This window comes from Plectropomus leopardus, chromosome 20 (genome assembly GCF_026936395.1).
Source record: "Plectropomus leopardus strain MGB_pleo_1.0 chromosome 20, ASM2693639v1, whole genome shotgun sequence".
Lineage (NCBI taxonomy): Eukaryota > Metazoa > Chordata > Actinopteri > Perciformes > Serranidae > Plectropomus > Plectropomus leopardus.
Window position 1 is genome coordinate 2,450,819 of NC_142195.1, and position 21,858 is coordinate 2,472,676.

Here is a 21,858-nt window from a genome sequence, read left to right on the forward strand (position 1 = left end):
TATTTGATGTATTTTGGGCCTAAACCATTCAGTGCTTTATATGCTAGCAAGAGAATTTTAAAGTCTATTCTCTGAGAGACAGGGAGCCAGTGTAGAGACCTCAGAACTGGAGTGATGTGGTCCGCTCTCTTGGTCTTAGTAAGGACTCGAGCAGCAGCGTTCTGGATCAGCTGCAATTGTCTGATTGACTTTTTAGGCAGACCAGAGAAGATACTGTTACAGTAGTCAACTCGACTAAAGATAAACAAGATCAATGTATACAGGATAAACGGTACAGATTGTGAGATTGATTAAAGTAATGACATGTTTTAACACTGTCACAATTTAAGATTTAATTTTCTCCTGAATGGAGAATGGTGCCCCTTTTACTTTAACGAGTGCAAAATCCAAATTCTACCGTAGTTATTAATAACCACTACATAATAATACTAATAATACAATATAATATTAATGCTGTATGCAAGGACAAGATCTAAGTTGTGGTTGTGGCGGTGGGTGGGTTTATGTACACACTGACTGAAGCTAATTGAATCCAAAAGCGTGGAGAAAGCAGAACTAAGGCTATCACTATTAACATCTATGTGAATGTTAAAATCCCCTACGATAATAATTTTGTCTGATTTAAGCACTAAACTTGATATAAGCTCAGAGAATTCAGATAGAAATTCAGAGTATGGGCCGGGGGCGCGGTACACTATGACAAATAGAATTGGCTGTAGAGTTTTCCAGGATGGGTGAGAAAGACTAAGGAAAAGGCTTTCAAATGAACTATAGTTTAGCTTAGCCTTAGTGTGAATTGCTAAGCTTGAATCAAAAATAGCAGCGACTCCCCATCCCTGGCCAGTGTCCCACGCAATGTGACTATTTATATGACCAGGAGGAGTGGATTCATTCAGGCTAAAGCCAGGTCTCAATGAGGCAGACTAAATCAATATGGTTATCCAATATTAAATCAGTGACTAAAAGAGCTTTGGTTGATAAGGATCTAACGTTCAAGAGTCCACATTTAAGTCTCCTGTTATGATGCTCTTTGACAGGAGATGTATCAATTTTTATGAGATTTTCTTGTACACCTCCCCTTTTGTTTATTTTAGCTTTAAACAAATGAAGTGGTTGGGGGAAAGACACCGTTTTTATAACATTTACATTATGGGTGTGTGACTGTGCTAGAGGAAGCTCAGAGAAACGTGTAAGACTGCGACTCTGCACCCTGGTCCCAACTCTGAGATGTCGTGGCTTTAGGCCTCTAATAAACTCGGCCAGATTCCTAAAGAAGAGAGCAGCTCCATCCATAGTGGGATGGATGCCGTCCCTTCAGATAAGACCAGGTTTACCCCAAAAAGAGTGCCAATTATTAACAAAGCCCACATCATTTGCTGGACACCACCTCGACAACCAGTGGTTGAGTGATGACATGCGGCTAAACATGTCATCACTGGTCACATTGGGGAGGGGTCCAGAGAAGATTACGGTGTCTGACATCGTCTTTGTGTACTCACACACCGACTCTATGTTAATTTTAGTGACCTCCAATTGGCGTAACCGGGTGTCATTACCGCCAATGTGAATAACAATCTTACTGTATTTACGTTTAGCCTTTGCCAGCAGCTTCAAATTTGACTTGATGTTGCCAGCTCTGCCTCCAGGGATACATCTGACTACGGCCGCTGGTGTCACTAACTTCATATTTTGCAAAACAGAGCTACCAATGACCAGGGTTGTGTCCTCGGCCGGTGTGTCACTAAGCGGGGAGTACTTATTTGAAACGTGAAGGGTGGGTGGTGTACTGTGGGCTTCGGCTTACTATGCTTCGCTCAGACAGTCACCCAGCCTCCCGGCTGCACGGGGGTTGCTGGGGGACAGTTAGCAGAGGCTATACTCTTCTAGATGTCTATCTGACTCAGCAGTGGCTGAATTTAAGAAACTAATTCCCTCTGCTGTGACATCATTACCATGTCTTACAACTCCTGAGCACACTACTACTAACTTAAGTCATTCCCAAATTGACTGTCTCATCGATAATGCTACTGGCTCACTGCGATCAGCTCTCGACACTGTTGCACCCTTCAAGAAGAAAATAATGAAACAAAAAAAATTAGCCCCATGGTTTAACCTCCAGATTCGCAAATTGAAACAAACATCGCGAAAATTTGAAAGACATTGGCGTTCGACCAAACTGGAAGAGTCCCGTTTAGTCTGGCTGGACAGTCTTAAAGTCTATAAGAAGGCCCTCCGCCATGCCAGGGCAAACTATTATTCATCACTAATTGAGGAAAACAAAAACAATCCCAGGTTTCTTTTCAACACTGTAGCCAGGTTGACTCAGAGTCACAGCTCTATAGAGCCCTGTATTCCTTCAGCCCTAAGCAGTGACGACTTTATGAATTTCTTTAATAATAAAATCATAACTATTCGAGATAAAATCCATCACCTCTTACCCTCAACTGACCTGACCCCGGACTCAGATAGCCTGATTATGGCAGCAAGACCCGAAATTTATCTAGACCATTTCTCCCCCATTGACCTTCATCAACTCTATACTTTGGTTTCTGCATCTAAGCCATCAACATGCCTGCTAGACCCCATCCCAACTAAGCTCCTTAAGGAAGTTTTACCTTTATTAGACAACTTTTTATTAGATATAATCAACTCGTCTTTATTGACAGGTTATGTACCCCAGTCTTTTAAAGTAGCTGTCATTAAACCTCTTCTAAAGAAGCCCACTCTCGATCCTGAGATTTTAGCTAACTATAGACCGATATCTAATCTCCCTTTATTTCTAAAATCCTTGAGAGAGTGGTTGCTCATCAGCTCTGTGACTTTCTCCGAGACAACAGTTTATTCGAGGACTTTCAGTCAGGCTTTAGAGTTCATCATAGCACAGAGACGGCACTAGTAAAATTAATAACGACTTATTTATCGCTTCTGACACAGGTCTGGTCTCTGTTTTAATCCTATTAGATCTCAGTGCTGCATTTGACACCATTGACCATCAAATCTTACTGCACAGACTTGAAACCTCAATTGGCCTTAAAGGAACGTCACTAGCCTGGTTTAGGTCATACTTATCAGATCGTTCCCAATTTGTTCACATCAATGATCAACCCTCCGCACATACAAAGGTCTGCTTTGGAGTGCCACAAGGTTCGGTGCTCGGACCAATCCTTTTCACTTTATATATGCTTCCGCTTAGGCAACATAATTAGAAAACATTCCTTAAATTTCCATTGTTATGCTGATGATACGCAATTATATCTATCTATGAAACCAGATGAAACTGATCAGCTATCTAGACTTCAAACATGTCTTAAGGATGTAAAAGCCTGGATGAGCCGTAATTTCCTGATGTTGAATTCAGACAAAACTGAAGTTATTGTTCTTGGCCCAAAACACCTCAGAAGCTCCTTTTCCAACAATTTAATTTCTCTAGATGGCATTACCTTGGCCTCTAGCACAACTGTAAGGAACCTCGGAGTTTTATTTGACCAGGATTTATCCTTTGCCTCCCATATAAAACAAACTTCAAGGACGGCTTTCTTTCACTTGCGTAACATCGCAAAAATTAGACATATCCTATCACAAACAGATGCTGAAAAATTAGTACATGCATTTGTCACCTCTAGGCTGGATTACTGTAATTCCCTATTATTTGGTTGCCCAAACAAATCTCTTAGGTCTCTCCAACTGGTGCAGAACGCTGCTGCTCGTGTTTTAACGGGAAGCAAGAAAAGGGATCATATTTCTCCTGTTTTAGCTTCTTTGCACTGGCTCCCTGTGAAATCCAGGATTGAATTTAAAATCCTCCTCCTTACTTATAAAGCTCTAAATGGTCAGGCTCCATCCTATCTGTCACAGCTCATAGTTCCTTACCAACCCTCAAGATCACTGCGCTCTGAAAACGCAGGGTTACTTGTGATTCCCAAAATTTCCAAAAGTAGGTTAGGAACCAGAGCCTTCAGCTACCATGCTCCTCTCCTATGGAACCATCTTCCATTTTCGGTCAGGGAGGCAGACACCGTTTCAACTTTTAAGGGTAGACTTAAGACCTTCCTCTTTGATAAAGCTTATAATTAGGGCTGGCTCAGGTTGCCTGGTCCAGCCCATAGTTAGGCTGACATAGGTTTAACCTGCCGGGGGACTTCCTCTGATATGCTGAGCTCCTTTCCTTCTCTCAATGCTGCCATCAGAAATCATGCATGTCTGTTTACTGCATTGCCATGTGCAAGCTTAGCTTAGCTCTGTGATAGCCATGTGGTACTCTCACCACCTGGGGCTCGCGATTACAGAGCCTGGGTCTGTTGAACTGCACTACGCTAATCCCATTGCCTCTTGGGAGCGTTCCTGCTCCCTTGTTTCCTAGTTTCCCTGGATCCTGGCCGTAACCTTGACTGTGCCTGACCGTGGTGATAGCTGTGCTGATGCTGCGACCCTGCCTTTGGTTGTGCTCGTGCTGTGGCTGTACTGATTCTGTGCCCCCTGCTCGCCCTGATCGTGGTCTGGTCCTGGTTGCGCCAATGCTGTGATCTTGCCTTTGGACAACTCCCTTTCACATATGCATGAGACTGTTATCATCTCTATCAACATCATCATAGAGAGCAATTACTAATTTCACACCTACCATTATTGTAATATGACATGCATCTGTTTCTATTGTTCTGTGCCCCCCCCCCCTCTCCCCCCCTCTCTTTCTCTTTCCTTTTTTGCCATGATTGTATTTCACTTGCTATTTACGACATCTATTGCTCGTCTGTCCGTCCTGGAAGAGGGATCCCTCACTATCCTCTACCGCTCTTCCTGAGGTTTCTTCCTCTTTTTTTTTTCCCCCGTTACAGGGGTTCTTTTTGGGGAGTTTTTCCTTGGGTGATGTGAGGGTCTAAGGGCAGAGGGATGTCGTACACTGTAAAGCCCTCTGAGGCAAACCTTGTTTTGTGATAATGGGCTATATAAATAAAACTGACTTGACTTGACTTGACTTGACTATGCTATGTCGGTCTGCACCGGCTACAGGGGGCTTGCTAACTAGCGCAGCTAAAGAGAGATTTTCCATGGTGCGGAGCCGCACTTCCGGATCCCTAAGCCTTGCCTCCAGTGCAGCAAAAAAACTACACTTGTTACAGGTACCACTATCACTAAAGGAGGCAGAAGAGTAACTAAACATCTGATACACTGAGCAGGAGAGAGCAGTAGAAGAGGGAGAAGAGCAGGGAGAAGCCATTGCTAACCACAGCTAATGCAAAAGTAGCTAACAGGCTCACAGTGAGTGAGCGGCTGCGTGATTAAACAGAATAAAAAAACTGCTGAGAGGACAAGACAGCTGTGAGTGATTGAGTAAAACTTATGTGAGTTTTCAGTCACAGACAAATAAAAAGCAGCCAAAGTAAGGAGCAAGTCAGAAGATTAGCTGGGAAACGGTCGTAGATGCAGCACAGAGACTCTACCAGAGGACATCAGCTGAGAATGCAGATGATAAGTACCAGTTGCAACGTTATCATATGCAGCTGGTTGGCAGGATGGCACCTGCTGGAATGTGGAACCTGTTGTGTCTGCATGATACGCCACAGAATGCTTCGAGTTGTTTTTTCCTTATCAGGTGCCTCTTTCCCTAATCCTAACCATCTGTGCCAGCATGTGCACGGATGGTTGCCATGTGCTCTTGTTACCTAAACAAAACCAAGTGCAGGATCATCCCACCACATGTGCATGTGTTGACATCATGGTAGCTGCATCCTGGAGTGTCAACTGCAGACGCAGGATCTGTTCTGTTTAATGGAAACACTAGTTCTTGAAAGTAGCTGTATGGGATTAATTATATTCTTGAATAAAAATAACAAAGAGTAATAACTGATGAATCCTGAGTTGCCCTAGAGACTGAAGAAAATATTCTTATTTTTTTTCTCACCACTGAATGGCTGTAGGCCTTTCACACTGCCTTCTAGTGTGGCTGTTTGGAACAGCTGCCAACACTTCTGCCTTCAGACATGTTCAGACGACACACTGGATGAACTATTTTGCATCACGCACACCCCATATCATCATAATATGATGACATGGTGATTAGATTACAAAATGACTTCTGCAACAGCAATCAATGTTAAGTATTTTTAGGAATACTTCAGAATAAAATGATTGGTATGTCCCCAGTGTACAAAAATATATAGCTTTTGGCTTGTGTACCAATTGTACTTAGCTATGACTCGTGATATCAACATGTGATTTCAACTCTGGTTCATCAATAGAGGGTCCACAGTCCCTAAGGGGTCCTGAGACTTGCAGCAAGGAGGCTGCCAAATTATTCTTTGATAATTTAATTTTAAGGGATACTTCAGCTTTGTATTAAAACAGTGTAGTGAATGTAGATCAACTGTGGTAAACCTTCCTCCATCTAACCAGTGCTTGGATATCCCTCCTCCCCCCACGACAAAACTGGATAATGCAAATTCATGCAAAAAGCATCATCCGATAGAGACTCGCCGGCTCTCGGGGCTTTTGCTACAGAACTCCAGGCTTCTGCATTTTTTTTTTTGTAAATATGTTTTATTGATTTTCTGAATTTTTTTTAGTTGAGTAGTTTAGTTGTTTAGTAGTTTAGTAGTTTAGTTTAGTTAATTGAGATACCACCAAAGCAATTTAATGAATGGAATAGGATGATATCTACTTTTATCTGGGCAAAACAAAGACCGCGGATTAGACTTCAGACACTACAGTTGCCAAAAGATAAAGGCGGTAGGGCTCTACCCTGTTTGGAGGATTACTACAGAGCGGCACAGTTGCGCTTCCTGGTTGGTTGGTGTGATCCGGAATGTGATGCAAAATGGAAAGAGTTAGAACAAAGTTTTATATGTGAACCCCTCCCATCTGTGCTGGGAGACAAATTCCTCTTGAAAAAATACCTATCGACAGATAAACTAACTAATTTGATTATAAACCCTTTAAACATATGGTACAAAATTCTTAAAGACTCTAAATTTGAAAGAAATGCAAAACTATTACGCTGGGTAGCATTCGATACAGATTTCACACCAGCCAAACTGGACAGCAGATTTACATATTGGACAAACCTTGGTATTACCTCTTACTGTACAGTTTCTACTAATACCGTCTTGGTTTCTTTTGACTATCTCAGGAAAAAACACAAATTGGAAAAACAGGATCTCTTCAGATATTTTCAATTGAGAGATTATTTTAATAAAAACATCAAAACAATTGGAGAAGAAGGAATGAATCTGATAGAGATATTCGCTAAAGCCTATAAAGGAAATTTGAGCAGAAAACTGATCTCCAGGATTTATTTAGCTTTACAGAAGGACAGGGGTTTCTCCACAATGTATATTAAATCAAGGTGGGAAAAGGAAGCTAACATACAGATATCTGAAGATGATTGGTTTAATATCTGTAAGACAATGTCCACTACTACTAGCTCAGATCTGTGGCGGGAATTCACTTGGAAAAACACCCTAAGATACTTTATAACTCCCAGAATTAAAAGTTTACAGACCAATAACCCAGCCCAGGGACGTTGCTGGAGAGGGTGTGGTAATGTGTCAGCCGGCCACTTTCACATATTCTGGGAATGTCCCACAATTTCATCTTATTGGGAAAACATTATAGCAGCAATCAATTCAATAATCAATCTGCAGCCAGATGTCAGTTTCAGTGTTATATATTTAGGAAATATACCAACTGAGATAAATAAACAAGACAGATATCTATTACAAATATTATTGGCTAGTAGCAAAAAGGCAATAACCAGGAATTGGCTGAACAAGGAGTGTCCAACAATTTCAGACTGGACAGGAATAGTTGAAGAAATCTACAACATGGAAAGGTTGTCATTTTCCCTGAGATACAATACTGAAAAAGGTGACCAATACTGGAAAAAATGGAGGGACTACATAGATGAGAGGTAATTGCATACTCAGTGTGGGAAAATCTGTATTTTTTTTTTTTTTTTCTAATTTATTTTATCCACTGTGGACCGAGAGGGACTGGAGAACTATGGGTGCCTTAGCCCCTAGACATGATTCATCAGCCTGATTTCTGCCAGCCCGTTGTTAACCTGCCATTGTATTTTGCAATGGATGACCCTGTCTATTGTACCTGTTTTGTGTGTATATTTACATGTTTGTTCTGTTTTTTCTATTGGAAAAAATCAATAAAAAGAAAGTTTAAAAAAAAAAATACTTGTCCAAAAAGTAGAAAGGCTCGGACATAGCCAGAACATGTGTATTAAGTCTGCAGGTTGGCCTCTACATTGGGAGCATAGTGGGTCAAGGTTCAGATAAATCTTTGCCAACCTAGCGTTAGTGAAGTGAACTCTGTGTACGACTTTCAGTTGGATTAGACCGTGTTTAGCAGACGAAGATGATGTATGTATCAAATCTAAGACGGACTTCCACTGATCATCTCTGAGAACTACTCCAAGGTCAGAATCCCAGGCCTTCTTTAAGTTTTCAGTGGGGTGTGGGTCAACTTTCTGAATGAGGTCATAGATCTGGGCAATCTGTCCTCTACTGTCTGATTTCAATTCTAGAATACAGTCTATATATGATTTTGTGGGCTTATCTGGAAATGAGTGGAACGTCTTTTGTACGAAGCTTCTAACCTGCAAGTAACGGAAGAAATGGTTTTTAGGTAGATTGTAGGCTTGGGATAGTTGTGAGAAAGATGCAAATGTGTCTTCTATGTATAAATTACAGTTTGATTTGATTCCTTTATCAAACCATTGGGTAAATATAGGGTCTGTTATTACAGACAAGAGGCAAGGCTGTGCAAATCACTGAGCCTAAGTGATATCGGCATGATGAGAGTTCTAATTGCACCCAGTCTGCCCTTCCTGTGATTGGTTTATCTTCAAGCCAGTGGATTAATTTTTGAAAGTTGCATGCCCAATAATAAAAAAGGAAATTTGGCAGGGCTAGCCCTCCAAAGTGTTTTGGTCTTTGGAGGTGGATCTTGCTGATACAACTGGGTTTATTCCCCCATATGAAAGAAACAATGATTTTATCAAGTGTTTTAAAGAAATATTTTTTAATCAAAATTGGGATGTTTTGGAAGAGATATAGAAATTTAGGTAATACTATCATTTTGATAACGTTAACACGTCCAGCTACTGATAATGGTAGAGAGGCCCACCTATTCATGTCCTGTTTACAATTGTTGAGGAGAGCAGTCAAATTTTTTGTAAAAGTAGTAGATAAAGTGCGGGTAATCTCAATTCCCAGGTATTTAAAGCCATTTTGAATCCTTTTAAAGGGGGGAGGGCTAGAAGGAGGTGCATCTGTTTCAGCTCTTAAGGAAAACATTTCACTCTTTTGCAAATTCAGCTTGTATCCCGAAATTTTCCCAAATTGTTTCAGAATGTCTACAATGGAAGGAAGTGATGAAGCTGGTTTGGATACGTATAGAAGTAAGTCATCTGCATATAATGAGACTTTAAACTCCAGGCCGACCCGCTGTATACTTTTAAAATCCTTGCAAAGTCGCAGTGCTATTGCTAGAGGTTCAATTGAAATTGCAAACAGGAGGGGGGACAGAGGACATCCCTGTCTTGTCCCCCTTCCAAGAGGAAAATAAGCAGACTGGGTATTATTAGAAATTACTGATACCAGAGGAGAGGAGTAAAGCAATTTGACCCAAGCGATGAACTCTTCTTTAAAGCCAAATTTGCGAAGGGTGAAAAATAAGTGGTTCCATTCGACCCGGTCAAAAGCTTTTTCTGCGTCGAGAGAAATTACTGCCTCAGGATATTTTGACTGAGCAGAGTGGATTACATTAAATAGCTTTCTCAAATTCGAATATGAGTGACGGCCCTGGATAAATCCTGTTTGATCAGGTGAGACAATATTGGGAATTACACTCTCCAGGCGCTTAGCTAAGACCTTAGATAATACTTTAAAGTCAACATTTAGCAAAGAGATTGGTCGATATGATGAGCACAAAAGCGGATCTTTATCTTTCTTTGCCAGTAGGGAGATTGAGGCTTGTCTCAGCGTCATAGGGAGAGTCCCCAGTGAGAGTGCTTCCTTAAACATTGCTTGAAGTGTTGGTGCTAATTGCAGGGCAAACTTTTTTATAAAATTCACATGTAAACCCGTCAGGGCCAGGTGATTTGTTATTTTGCATAGATTTTATAGCCGTGACAATTTCGGAAATTGAGATGTCCGCACTCATTTGGTATTTTGGTCCTCAGATACAGCAGGGAGAGTAGGCTTCTGCATTTTTGTGTTGCCCGCTCTCCATGACACCACTGCTGATGCAAAGAGTTTAGAACTCTTTAGAAGAAAATAAAGAGACTGACCTGCATTCTCTCTCTCTCTCTCTCTCTCTCTCTCTCTCTCTCTCTATTTAAAATTTGGAACAAAATTAGATCAAATGGTAAAACTGGGCAGCGCTGACTGAACATAAATCAAGATTATGTTATGCACAAAGGTATTTCACCCCTTCAAGATATTAATGGGGCAAATAGTATTCTCAGTTTTCAAGAACTGATCTCTCAATATAATGTTGATAAACATTCTCTTTTTTTTTTTTACTGTAGAATAAGGTCAGCCTGTAAAGCCTACACAGTTCCCTGGGGGTCAGTGGCAGTTCTAGTCCAATCTTACTGGGGAGGCCAGGCTGGGGCCAAGGGTTTTGTCAAAGGGACACATTCCACCCAGGCAAAAGAGACAAAGACAAGCGTTCAAGCAGTGAAAATCTTTAGTTTAAATGATAATAAAGTACAGTAACAGTATTCCAGTTACAGTTAAGCCTTGTTTGAATATGTTAGTTATAATTTTCTACAATACTGCAAAAAAAATAAAAATTAAAAACACAAAATAAAACTTCTTGTTGGCTTCAGCATTTTTAGTTCAGTATAAGGTACAATAACAACAAAAATACCATTATTGGTATTTGTCTCAGTAACAATACGGAAAATGAAAACAAAATAAAACAATAAGAGCATCAGCTAAAGCCTTTATGCTATGCTAAGTGCATAGCAGTGTATGCACTAAGCTTGGGTGCTATCACAGTATTACAGTGTACAGTGTAGAATTTGTAAATTCAAAGGTATGATTGCATTTGATGACATATGTGCAAGTGCTCCTCTTTCTGCCTGTTCCACAAGTATAGATCAGACACTGAGCTTTGGTGGTGCGTGCTGTGCACTACATACAATGAACAATGAGTTTAATAAAAAGAGGAGTGCCTGTATTTATAAAAGTATTGAAAAACATACCTTCAGGATTTCTAAATACCCTGGTGATCAAGCCTAGTGCAAACTAAACTATTAGTAAAAATTGTTGACAGGTTCATATATTATATATTAGTCTCTTGCTTCGAAAAGGAACAAAACAATCCATTCTGACTCACAAGAATGTCTGTACACTTGAAATACAAAATAATGGGCCAATATGTTTCAATAGTATGTAACTGTTCACTAATTAATTTACCATGCTGTTATGGGTAGGTGATTTAGAATTCATGGGTAACAGTTAGCCTGTCTGAAGGTATGATGATTACATAATGCCCAGGCCTAGTATGCACCATAAAAGGGTATGTCATAACATCATGCGCTTCATCTTTCTTAATTTACAATACAACAGGAAACATCCCTCCCTTCTAACCAGTGTATAATGTGTAAAACTGACTCTGGACATTCTAGTCCTTCCAAGCAGGACCTAGTCTGGCCCAGGCCTTTTGCTGCACGTCCCCCCTCTCTCTCTCTCCGCTGTCATTCCTGTTTTTCTCAAACACTATCAAAAAAAGAAGGAATACCTAAAATATTCTTAAAACTACCAAACACATATTACACTTGAAATGACTACTCTGACCCCCTCACTCACAACCCACTGGTAATTACAAATAACAGGAAGAATTCATAGCACAATACATCACTGATTTATAGGCATATTGGGTGGAATCACTGATGTTTCTCTTTAGAAAATCACAAAGCCCTGACTCACATATTTCACTTTCACTGGTTAACTCACTAAAACAACATCTGCACTAAAATGACCTAACAAAGTCATAGAAAGCTTCACTTTGCTGGGTAATTCCTGTGATGTTACTGATGACAGCTCAAGTGACCTGCTTTCCTTAACACCATGACATCAGCTCTGCACAGAGACCTGTACCCATGTAATACTAGTTTCCTCATACTGTATTAACATCTACATGTAGTCACCAAAATCATTGCTTGAGTACTGAAGTGTCAACCAAATACTACCTGCACAGTGAGTAACAAAAAGTTCACCCAAAAATGAAAATTCAGTCATTACTCACCCTCATACCAATGGAAAGTTAAGTTGTAGTCCACAAAACACTGCCGGACGGCATTGTATTCAAATCCTAAATAATTGAGCCACGCAAATCGCTAAAAAAATACATAATAAAAACATAAAGTGTCTCCATACTGCTTGTCCGAAGTAATCCGAGTGTCCTGAAGGCCCAACATGCCAAGTTATCTTTAAAAACGTCACTGGCGTCGTGTAGCACAGGAGTTCAAAATCCATCAAAGAGACTTGTAGCTTGCTGCTAACTTTGAGACTCCTTTGTCATTGCGTTCCATGGATCTATTGTAAATCGGGTGCGCACAGGTGGCTTCCAGGTAAGTGCAGATACCACGCCACGAGCTCTCATTGGTCTTGTGCAAGCGCACATACGTGAACGTGGCACCCACGCTAGGAGCTACAGGCTACCAGAGACATAAATATGTATACATCACATGACTATGTTGGCTAATTAATACAGACTAATGTGGACAATCATTCAAACAAAAAAGAAAGAAAGAAAGAAAGCAAGTCAGGTGTCCACACCTTCTTTGATATCACACACGTACACATATTATATATACTGTATGTGTATATATAAATATATATATATATATATATATATATATAAATATATATATATATATATATATATATATATATATATATATATATATATATATATATATATATATATAAACACAACACTTTTGTTTTTGCTCACATTTTTCATGAGCTGAACTCAAAGATCTAAAACATTTTCTATATACACAAAAGACAACTTTCTCTCAAATATTGTTCATAAATCTGTCTAAATCTGTGTTAGTGAGCACTTCTCCTTTGCGAGATAATCCATCCCACCTCACAGGTGGCGTTTCAGACAATTTGGCAGTACATCCAACCGGCATCACAACCTCCGACCACGTGTAACCACACCAGCCCAGGACCTCCATATCCAGCATGTTCACCTCCAAGATCGTCTGAGACCAGCCACCTAGACAGCTGCTGCAACAATCAGTTTGTATAACCAAAGAATTTCTGCACAAACTGTCAGAAACTATCTCAGGGAAGCTCATCTGCATGCTCATCATCCTCTTTGGGGTGACCTGACTGCAGTTCGTCGTAACCGACTTGAGTGGGCAAATGCTCCCATTCGATGGCGTCTGGCACGTTGAGAGGTGTTCTCTTCACGGATGAATCCCAGTTTTCACTGTTCAGGGCAGATGGCGGACAGCGTGTGTGGCGTCCTGTGGGTGAGCGGTTTGCTGATGTCAATGTTGTGGATCGAGTGGTCCATGGTAGTAGTGGGGTTATGGTATGGACAGGTGTATGTTATGGACAATGAACACAGGTGCATTTTATTGATGGTATTTTGAATGCACAGAGATACCGTGATGAGATCCTGAGGCCCGTTGCTGTGCCATTCATCCACAACCATCACCTCATGTTGCAGCATGATAATGCACGGCCCCATGTTGCAAGGATCTGTACAGTATTCCTGGAAGCTGAAAAAATCCCAGTTCTTGCTTGGCCAGCATACTCACCGGACATGACACCCACTGAGCATGTTTGGGATGCTTTGGATCGGTGTATACAACAGTGTCTTCCAGTTCCTGCCAATATCCAGCAACTTTGCACAGCCTTTGAAGAGTCAAGTCAATTTTATTAATTTACTTTTAAGGGTAGACTTAAGAACTTCTTCTTTGATAAATTTTATAATTACGGTTGGCTCAGGTTGCCCAGACCAGCCCATAGTTAGGCTGACATAGGTTTAACCTGCCAGGGGACTTTCTATAGGGGTCGGAGAGCAGTGGGATTAACACTGCTCTCTGACCTTTATAGTTAAGCCATAATAGCTGATTAGTGACCCGAGTTTCGTTAGTGTGTATATTCCTGGAGCACAAGTTTCTTGTGCTCAGTTGAAAATCCCCGTACATGTGACAGGGAGGAGGGGGAGGTGGCAAAGCTTTTGTCCTGATCCGGCGGGGGTGGTTTTGAGTCTGTTCAGACCTGCCTCTGGCTCTGCTTCCTCTCTCTTTGGCTGGCTGCACCTGATCGTTGTGATAACTGTGCTGGCACTGTGACCCTGCCTTTGGTTGTGCTCGTGCTGTTGTTGCACTGATACTGTACCCCCCCCACTCACCCTGATCGTGGTCTTGGTCCTGGTTGCGCCGATGCCGTTATCATGCCTTTGGACACCTCCCTATCAATATATACATGAGACTCTTATCAACACCCACAATATCATCATAGAGAGCATTTGATAATTTCACACCTGTCGTTATTGTAATATGACATGCGTCTGTTTCCAATACTGCTGTGCCTCTCTCCCCCTCTCTCCTTTCTGTTTCTCTTTCCTGTTTGCAAGAATTGTATTTAATTTGTTATTTACGACATCTATTGCACGTCTGTTCGTCCTGGAAGAGGGATCCCTCATCATCTTCTGCCGCTCTTTCTGAGATTTCTTCCCTTTTTTTTCCCCCCGTTACACGGGTTCTTTTTCGGGAGTTTTTCCTTGGGTGATGTGAGGGTCTAAGGGAAGAGGGATGTCATACACTGTAAAGTCCTCTGAGGCAAACCATGTTTTGTGATAATGGGCTTTATAAATAAAATTGACTTGACTTGACTTGAAGATGAGTGGACCAACACTCCACAGGCCACAATCAACAACCTGATTAGATGTGTTGTACTGCGTGAGGCAAATGGTGGTCACACCAGATACTGACTGTTTTTCTGATCCCCCCCAACCCACCCAATAAAGCAAAAACTGTACATTTCACAGTGGCCTTTTATTGTGGCCAGCCTAAAGTAAATTCCAACCTCCGACTTTGAATGGAATGCATTATTCCTGGTGTTTTCTACTGAGGTCAAAAAAGCAAAGTAAAAGAGGAATGATGTTTTATTTGATTTCAGTGAACCTGTAACCATCTGACTCTCACTTTTGGGTGAGATCACACCAAGTAAATCACACCCGAGTGGCTATGACCTCACTCTCTGTGCACATACAGACTGTATGCTGCACCCTCTCTCTAATGACTGAGGAGGAATAAGCTCCACCTCACTGCAGACAGACAAGGCAAGGGAAATTTATTCATATAGCACATTTCATAACCAAAAGACAACCCAAAGTGCTTTACAGATTAGGTAAGTCAAAGTTCAGTGTAGGCCTATTACAAAGCCCCATGGGGCTTCACAAATAGTCATTTCAATTTTATGGCACAAGACAAAACAATGAACAGTTCCAGCCTCACTTTTACGTAAAACTATGATTACATATGTAAATATTAGTGTGTTGTATGGTGAATAGTGAAGTTGGTTTCTGGCTATATGTCCTCTGTACGTCATAGAAGATGTGAAAAAGCAATCTGGGTCCAACATGTTGTCTGCCAATCTCTCTGCCAAGTTACAGCAAGAATTGATGACCCTATGACAGCTTAATCTGTTAATCATGAAACTAAACACTATCCTAAACACTGGTTCTGTCACATCTGTGAAATACTCAGCTGTGCTGTGTTTGTGGATGTTCAGGAAGTAGACAATCATCTTTGTGTGACACACATGCATGTTTATTGCACATCAAACCAGTTTTGGAGAGTGTCAAGAATGTGATGAAGTTAAGATATCTGGACATTTTACAGTCCGTCTTCCCCCCCAGGCATGTAACAACACGCTAAATAACAATATGAAAGCAACAGGAAACACAGCCTGTATAAACAATTGTGGTTAGAAATTCTGAATTCAATTACTCACGCACGCACGCACGCACACACGCACACACACACACACACACACACACACACACACACAGAGTAAATGGGGTGTTTAGAGCAGACTAATTTCTACTAATTGCATGGTCCAAACAATGTGTCCTACAGTCCGAGTCAGGCTTAGAATATTTAAGGGTTTGACAAAATAACCCTTAATCCCACTGACAAACTTTCTGGAGTTTGCTTGGTTGTCATCCAAGTTCGAAAACTCCTGATGAAGACTGTGAAATTCGGCAGAAAGCTCATGACAAAGATTAATCTTGGGCCTTGAGGTTAGATCTATAACAAAGGTCAAGTAAGATTTTAACACTTAAACATAAAATAAGTTAGAAAACCAACCCAATCAACCAACCCAATGTTGGTTGTACTTTTCTGCAAACAATAGTTGTCTTACATTTGTGTGTTATTATGAAGCAGATACGTTTATGTTTTACAAATGCTGTGGTTAATGTTTGGTTAGGTTTAGGCAGTGTTGTAGTCAAGACCACCTTAATCAAGACTGTTCATGACCCATCAGTTCAAGGTAATCCAATCTTATACATATTCAGGATTTGCAGGAACCTTCAATGCCAACATTTTCTTGTGACAACTACACTGTACAAACTATCTCTTAAGAATTGCTGAAATGTTCATTACACTCAAAATGACAAATAGAGCAAACAACATATTGACAATTTTGCCGTTGTTATAGCCTCATCAGAAATAAAGCAGAAACTATGAATTTAGTCCTGAGGGAAGCATGGATGTAGCTAATTTAATGGCATTCTGATAGTTGAGTTTAAATGATAGGAGGTCCAGATGTCTCTGGAGGAAAGGTCCAGGGTCACAAAAACATTCAGCATCATCCCCTGGAAACAGGAGTACCCATGCCAGATAACGTATACTCAAGCTTCTATTAACAGCACATCAGGATGTGACATCACACACTGGGATTCCCTTTGTATGCCTCACACACAGTGATGACTCACACTTATTGCACAGTCGCTGGTGAAGTGAACCATCCACAGAGGGACTTCACATCATCTTTAAAGTTACACATAATCCAGCATTAGTCACACAACACTCCACTTTCTAACCAACAAGTGATGAATCATGTATTTGATGAGTGTGACCTTTTCGACTGATGATTAGATCACAGCAAACTGGATAACTTTCCAGTAATCTGAAACTTATTGTTGCTGCTGTTATTGCAAAGACATTACACAAACACCTCGCAGGGTATATCTGTGCCTGACAGCACTACCTGTAATAGAGAGGATGTGCTCCGTCAGGAAACTGGCCAGCTGACAGTGTGTGGGAGCTTCAGTTTAAGCACATTACACCATCACAGAGAGGATGAATACAACTAAACAAAACAGGACACATCTGGAAAGGTTTTCAACACTACTAATGTCAAGTCACTGATATTTCCTTCACAATTTTATCGCACATGCTTCTGTTTGAAAAATTTAAACTCTATTCTTTTTTTCAAGGAGAAAATTACCTGAATATTAGCGAAAAAAAACCAAACAAAAAAAACCAAACAAAAGTAAAAAAAAATGACAACAGGGAAATGACTTAAATAAAACTGCCTAAAATGCATATTTCTGTAAAATAATTTTATGTATATTATTAGGATAATTAGTTTTCTCCACTTTTTGCCTTTTTCCCATGCTTTTTTTTTTTTAAAGAAATCAAACCAATTTGCTTTAAAGAGTTTAAAAATTTGAACACTCAAGAAAATTGATGTAGAATCAGGTTTCAAAGCGTTAAATGTGGAGTAGCTGCTCAAACAGGAAGTTCATTTCCATTACGTCTCTGCACAAACATTTTAGAAATTCGCCTCTAAACTATGTACCAAACAGCTACTAAGACAAGATGATAACTGAGCCTGATCACTCACACACCCTGTAAACTAACAGCTGGTGCCATTACAGTGGAAAAATGGTGAGTTTATGATTCAAGCTTTGATTTGAATATTGAAACAAGAAACTTACAAGCTTTCCAACCTGTATTGACTGACAATTGAAATAATAGTTATTTGCAGCCCTATCTTGGTCCGAATGCCTCATGGATGCTTTGTGGTGAATACATATTCGTGAGATTGAGAAGAAATCATACAAAGAAACCCAAATTAACAAAATTATGGAATGTAGCTTTAACTGTGGCCTCATCACACACACACACACACAAACACACACATTACTGGAATAAGAAGAAGTCAGGAATGACCCATGTGGCCACATCAAACAAAACCGTTGCACTTACAGTTAAAAAGTTTTGAAGCAATTTCCTCCCATGGGTCATGAGTGTATTTATCGAAACTTTCCAACAGACAGCTTTGCATAAGTGTGTGTGTGCGTGTGTGTGTGTCTTTGTCTATGTCCTGTTGTTTGGTGCATTAGCTCAGCAGTTCAAGGTAGGTGACAGGAACTTTGCCCTTTTCGTTCCCCCGTTCTCCAATCAGCCAATCAGGGTCCATTCCTGGTACTGTGTATACTGTAATGAGCTGGAGAAACAAAAACACACAAAAGAGGATATTCTCATATGTGGCATGTATGTTTCTTTCTTTCTTTCTTTCTTTTTAACCCAAATTAATCTATTCAAGGGTCCAATATGCAAGTCTTGAAAATTGCAACCAGCTGAAACGACTGCCACTTAAAATTCCTTTCATGTTCCTTGTTTAGGAGGTTTTAACCAGGAGCCGAATTATCCACAGAGGTCTCCTTTTCTCCAAAACAAACAGACCAGGTGATTTAAAATGGTATAAAAACACAAATTAAAGCAGTTTTACATTACAAATTAGGGTTTTCTAAACACAGTTTGGCATGTCATAGACAGGCTGTTAACTTAGCACCTGCTAATGTGTAGTCACCTTTTTTCTCCTCTAACAACTTAAAATCTAGATGTTCAGGAGGTTTTCACAGGGAGCTGAATTATCCAGAGGTCTCTTCCTCTCCAAAACAACTGAACCTGGTGATTTAACCCTTTGAAACCTGGAGCTATATCACTTTTCTCGTGCTGCTTCCAGATGCCTTTCACAACTATTTAAACATTTTCTGATTTGCTAATCTGTGCGATTCCTATCAAAAACATGGAGAAAAAGGCATTAAGCACCTGGCAAGAAATGTTTCACAAATTGCCAGAAATTTGTAGATTTAGAAAACTTTTTACTTTTAACTAATTTCTTGCCAATTTTTGGCTTCGTTCTTCTTTCGTTACTTACTGTCTTCTTCCCATGTTTTTGAAAGAAATCAAGCCAATGTGTTCAGGTTTCAAAAGATTAAACTGGTGAAAAGACCGCATAAAACAATTTTTATGTGAAAAAATCTGTGTTTTGTCACAGAGGGGCTGCTAACTACAGTGGCCGATGCAAAGACGTGAAAACACGAAAACGTGAACGGCCCTGTCAAGAGCCAGTGTTTGGTTTGTCCATTCTGGGCTACTGTAGAAACATGACAGTGCAACATGGCAACCTCTGTAGACAAGGACCTGCTCCCAATGTAGAAATACATTTCTTATTTTGACATAAGGAAAACACAAGTATTCTAATTTTCAGATGATTACCACTATTAAAATAAAAAGCTATGCATTTCACATCATGTGGTGACACTACATCACCTCCTTCCTTCCACTCATCAGACTCTTGTTTTGGAATTTTTCTGACCTCAAGGTTTTTGTCTGCATCCTCTCCTTCCTTTTTCTGTCTCTACTTCCTCTACGATGTGACCACACACAGCAGGCAGGACAAGAAATAAGAAGGGCCGGATCACAAGCAATAAGTGGTTAATAATAATAACAGTAAGCAGGCTGACATCATTGTTCCACTAGCTGATAACTGTGACACTTTATTGTCAATGACTCCAATAACTGTGCGTCCATTTACTGGCAACCATGCAGCTTTCCTTCTGATCTGCCTCCTGCAGTATTTGCCAGGTACTGCATAAACAAGGATGTAAACAATACATACTTCCAAAAAACTGGAAGTCACTTGATTTCTGCATAAGGCAGCATCACCCTACATGCAAATGTTTCACAATAAACTTTTTCGAAAAAAACTGGAGGCTAGTTAGCTGATGAACTGTTAGCACATGCTAAAACATGCATGTGACTCTAAGCAACCTGTTCTATAATGGCTTTTTTCTCTTGGCATGTTTTGACTTGGCAAACTGGCTTAATTTCTTTCAGAAACACAGAAAGCAGCTTTAAAAAATGACCCCCAAACATAGCAAGAAATTAGTAAAAAAAAAAATTAAAAAAAAGAAAAAAAGAAAAAAAGAAAAGACATTACCTGAAAGTAGTCCAAAATAGTAAATTAAAACAACAAAAAGGTGAAATGACCCAGGAAAAAAGAAGCAGAATTCTCATCCCAAATTTCTGGCACTGTCAAAATTTGATCCCTGGCTGACTTTGATCACACAACTGCGACAACAGCCATCCTTGAACGTCTCACTGTGTGACGTAGGACCACCGATTTAGAGGGCTTTAGTCTGCAGCCTTTACTGACCAAGTGATCACTTGAGGACATTTATTAGACTTCAAGGTGCCACCTGCTACTCAGTAACCATTCACACGCACACATACTCCGATAATGCAGCGTCTGGAGAAATTTGGGGTTCAGAATCTTGCCCAAGGATACTTGGACATGTTAAATGGAGGAGCTTGAAATCCAACCGCAGACCTTACGATTACAGGACAACCCGCTCTACCTCTGAGCCACAGTTGACACTAAAGGTGTCATACAGCTGTTTTCCCATATGCAGTCATACTCTCCAACTACACTTTGATGTGTAAAATTGATTGAGTTCCCCTTTAAAAGCCCCCTGGTCCTGTACAGATGTGCTCACCTAACTCAAGCTCTTCTCAGGACCACGTGGACATGTACAACCGGCACAGTGGTGCTCTGATATGGGCGCTCAGGAATTCCACCCCATTTCAATTCCACTTCAGCTGCTCATGTGGTGAGAAAACAAAACACCAGGTGTACCCACAACATATGTCACATAGCTGTAAAATGAGAAAGTTTGACCAAGCCACTGTGTTGAAAAAAGTCCCCAAAACCTTATAATTACATAAAAAGTTGATTGCAAATATAGTTTTCATTTCCTTGTTTTGTTTTTTTCTTGTATTTTCACTAATTTCTTAATATTCTGTGTCATTTCTTCTTTCTTCATCTCATTGCCTTCTTCCCCCGTTTTTGAAAGACATCAAGCCAGTTTGGTTGCAAAAGGTTAATATCCAATAAACATTTACCGTCACAGCTGAGAGTCATCTAACTGCTTCCTGTTGATGTGTGGACCAGACATTGTTCTTGTGCTGTTCTTGTGTTAGTGTGTGTGTGAGACACAGAATATCCTAATGTACCTCATCAGCCAAGAGGGACAGCTCACTGGCATCATGGGCATCATAATCATACAGGACCTTAGCCTTTCTGTTGCCTGTTCCAGGAAGCTGTGTCTGCTCCATAGCCAGCTTAGTGGGCTTCTGGCTAGACGAGGAGGAGACTGTGGCGCCCGGAGATGATGGTCCAGACAGGAAAGCAGAGGAGACAGGGTCGGGGCAGACAGCAGCAGTGTGGTGTGGGGCGCTGACAGCATTAGCACATCTGTGTCAACATGGGAAGACAATAACAGAGTTAAGCTGATTAAGTTGATTGTTTAAGACCAGCTTGTTTAACTGAGGCTGTTACGATAACTCTGTAAAAAACAAAGCAGCAGTCACAACCAAATGGTGATGGTGTTCCAGGTCAGAGAATGGAAAAATGATTGGATTGCTTGTTTTGGCTTAGGTGTTGTTTTGATACTGAAAACAGATTCAAAAGCCTGACTGCTGTTTGGTGGTGGTGCTTTTACAGATTTATC

General features: G+C 40.5%; 1 protein-coding gene and 1 pseudogene across 9 annotated transcripts in view; both read right to left on the minus strand.

Annotated features, from left to right (window-relative positions):
• Window positions 1-225: 225 nt before the first annotated feature.
• LOC121960047 (uncharacterized) lies at window positions 226-13,213 on the minus strand (annotated as a pseudogene).
• A 2,582-nt stretch (window positions 13,214-15,795) lies between these two features.
• sh3glb2b (SH3-domain GRB2-like endophilin B2b) overlaps window positions 15,796-21,858 on the minus strand; it is a 28,832-nt gene continuing 22,769 nt past the window's right edge. For all 9 annotated transcript variants that reach the window (XM_042509875.2, XM_042509871.2, XM_088070901.1 and 6 more), the window contains 2 exons: window positions 21,362-21,602; window positions 15,796-18,506 (listed from right to left, as the gene is read on the minus strand). In XM_042509875.2, coding sequence (XP_042365809.2) covers window positions 18,399-18,506; window positions 21,362-21,602 — 349 coding nt within the window. In that variant the 3' untranslated portion in view covers window positions 15,796-18,398. The remainder of the gene's footprint in view (window positions 18,507-21,361; window positions 21,603-21,858) is intronic.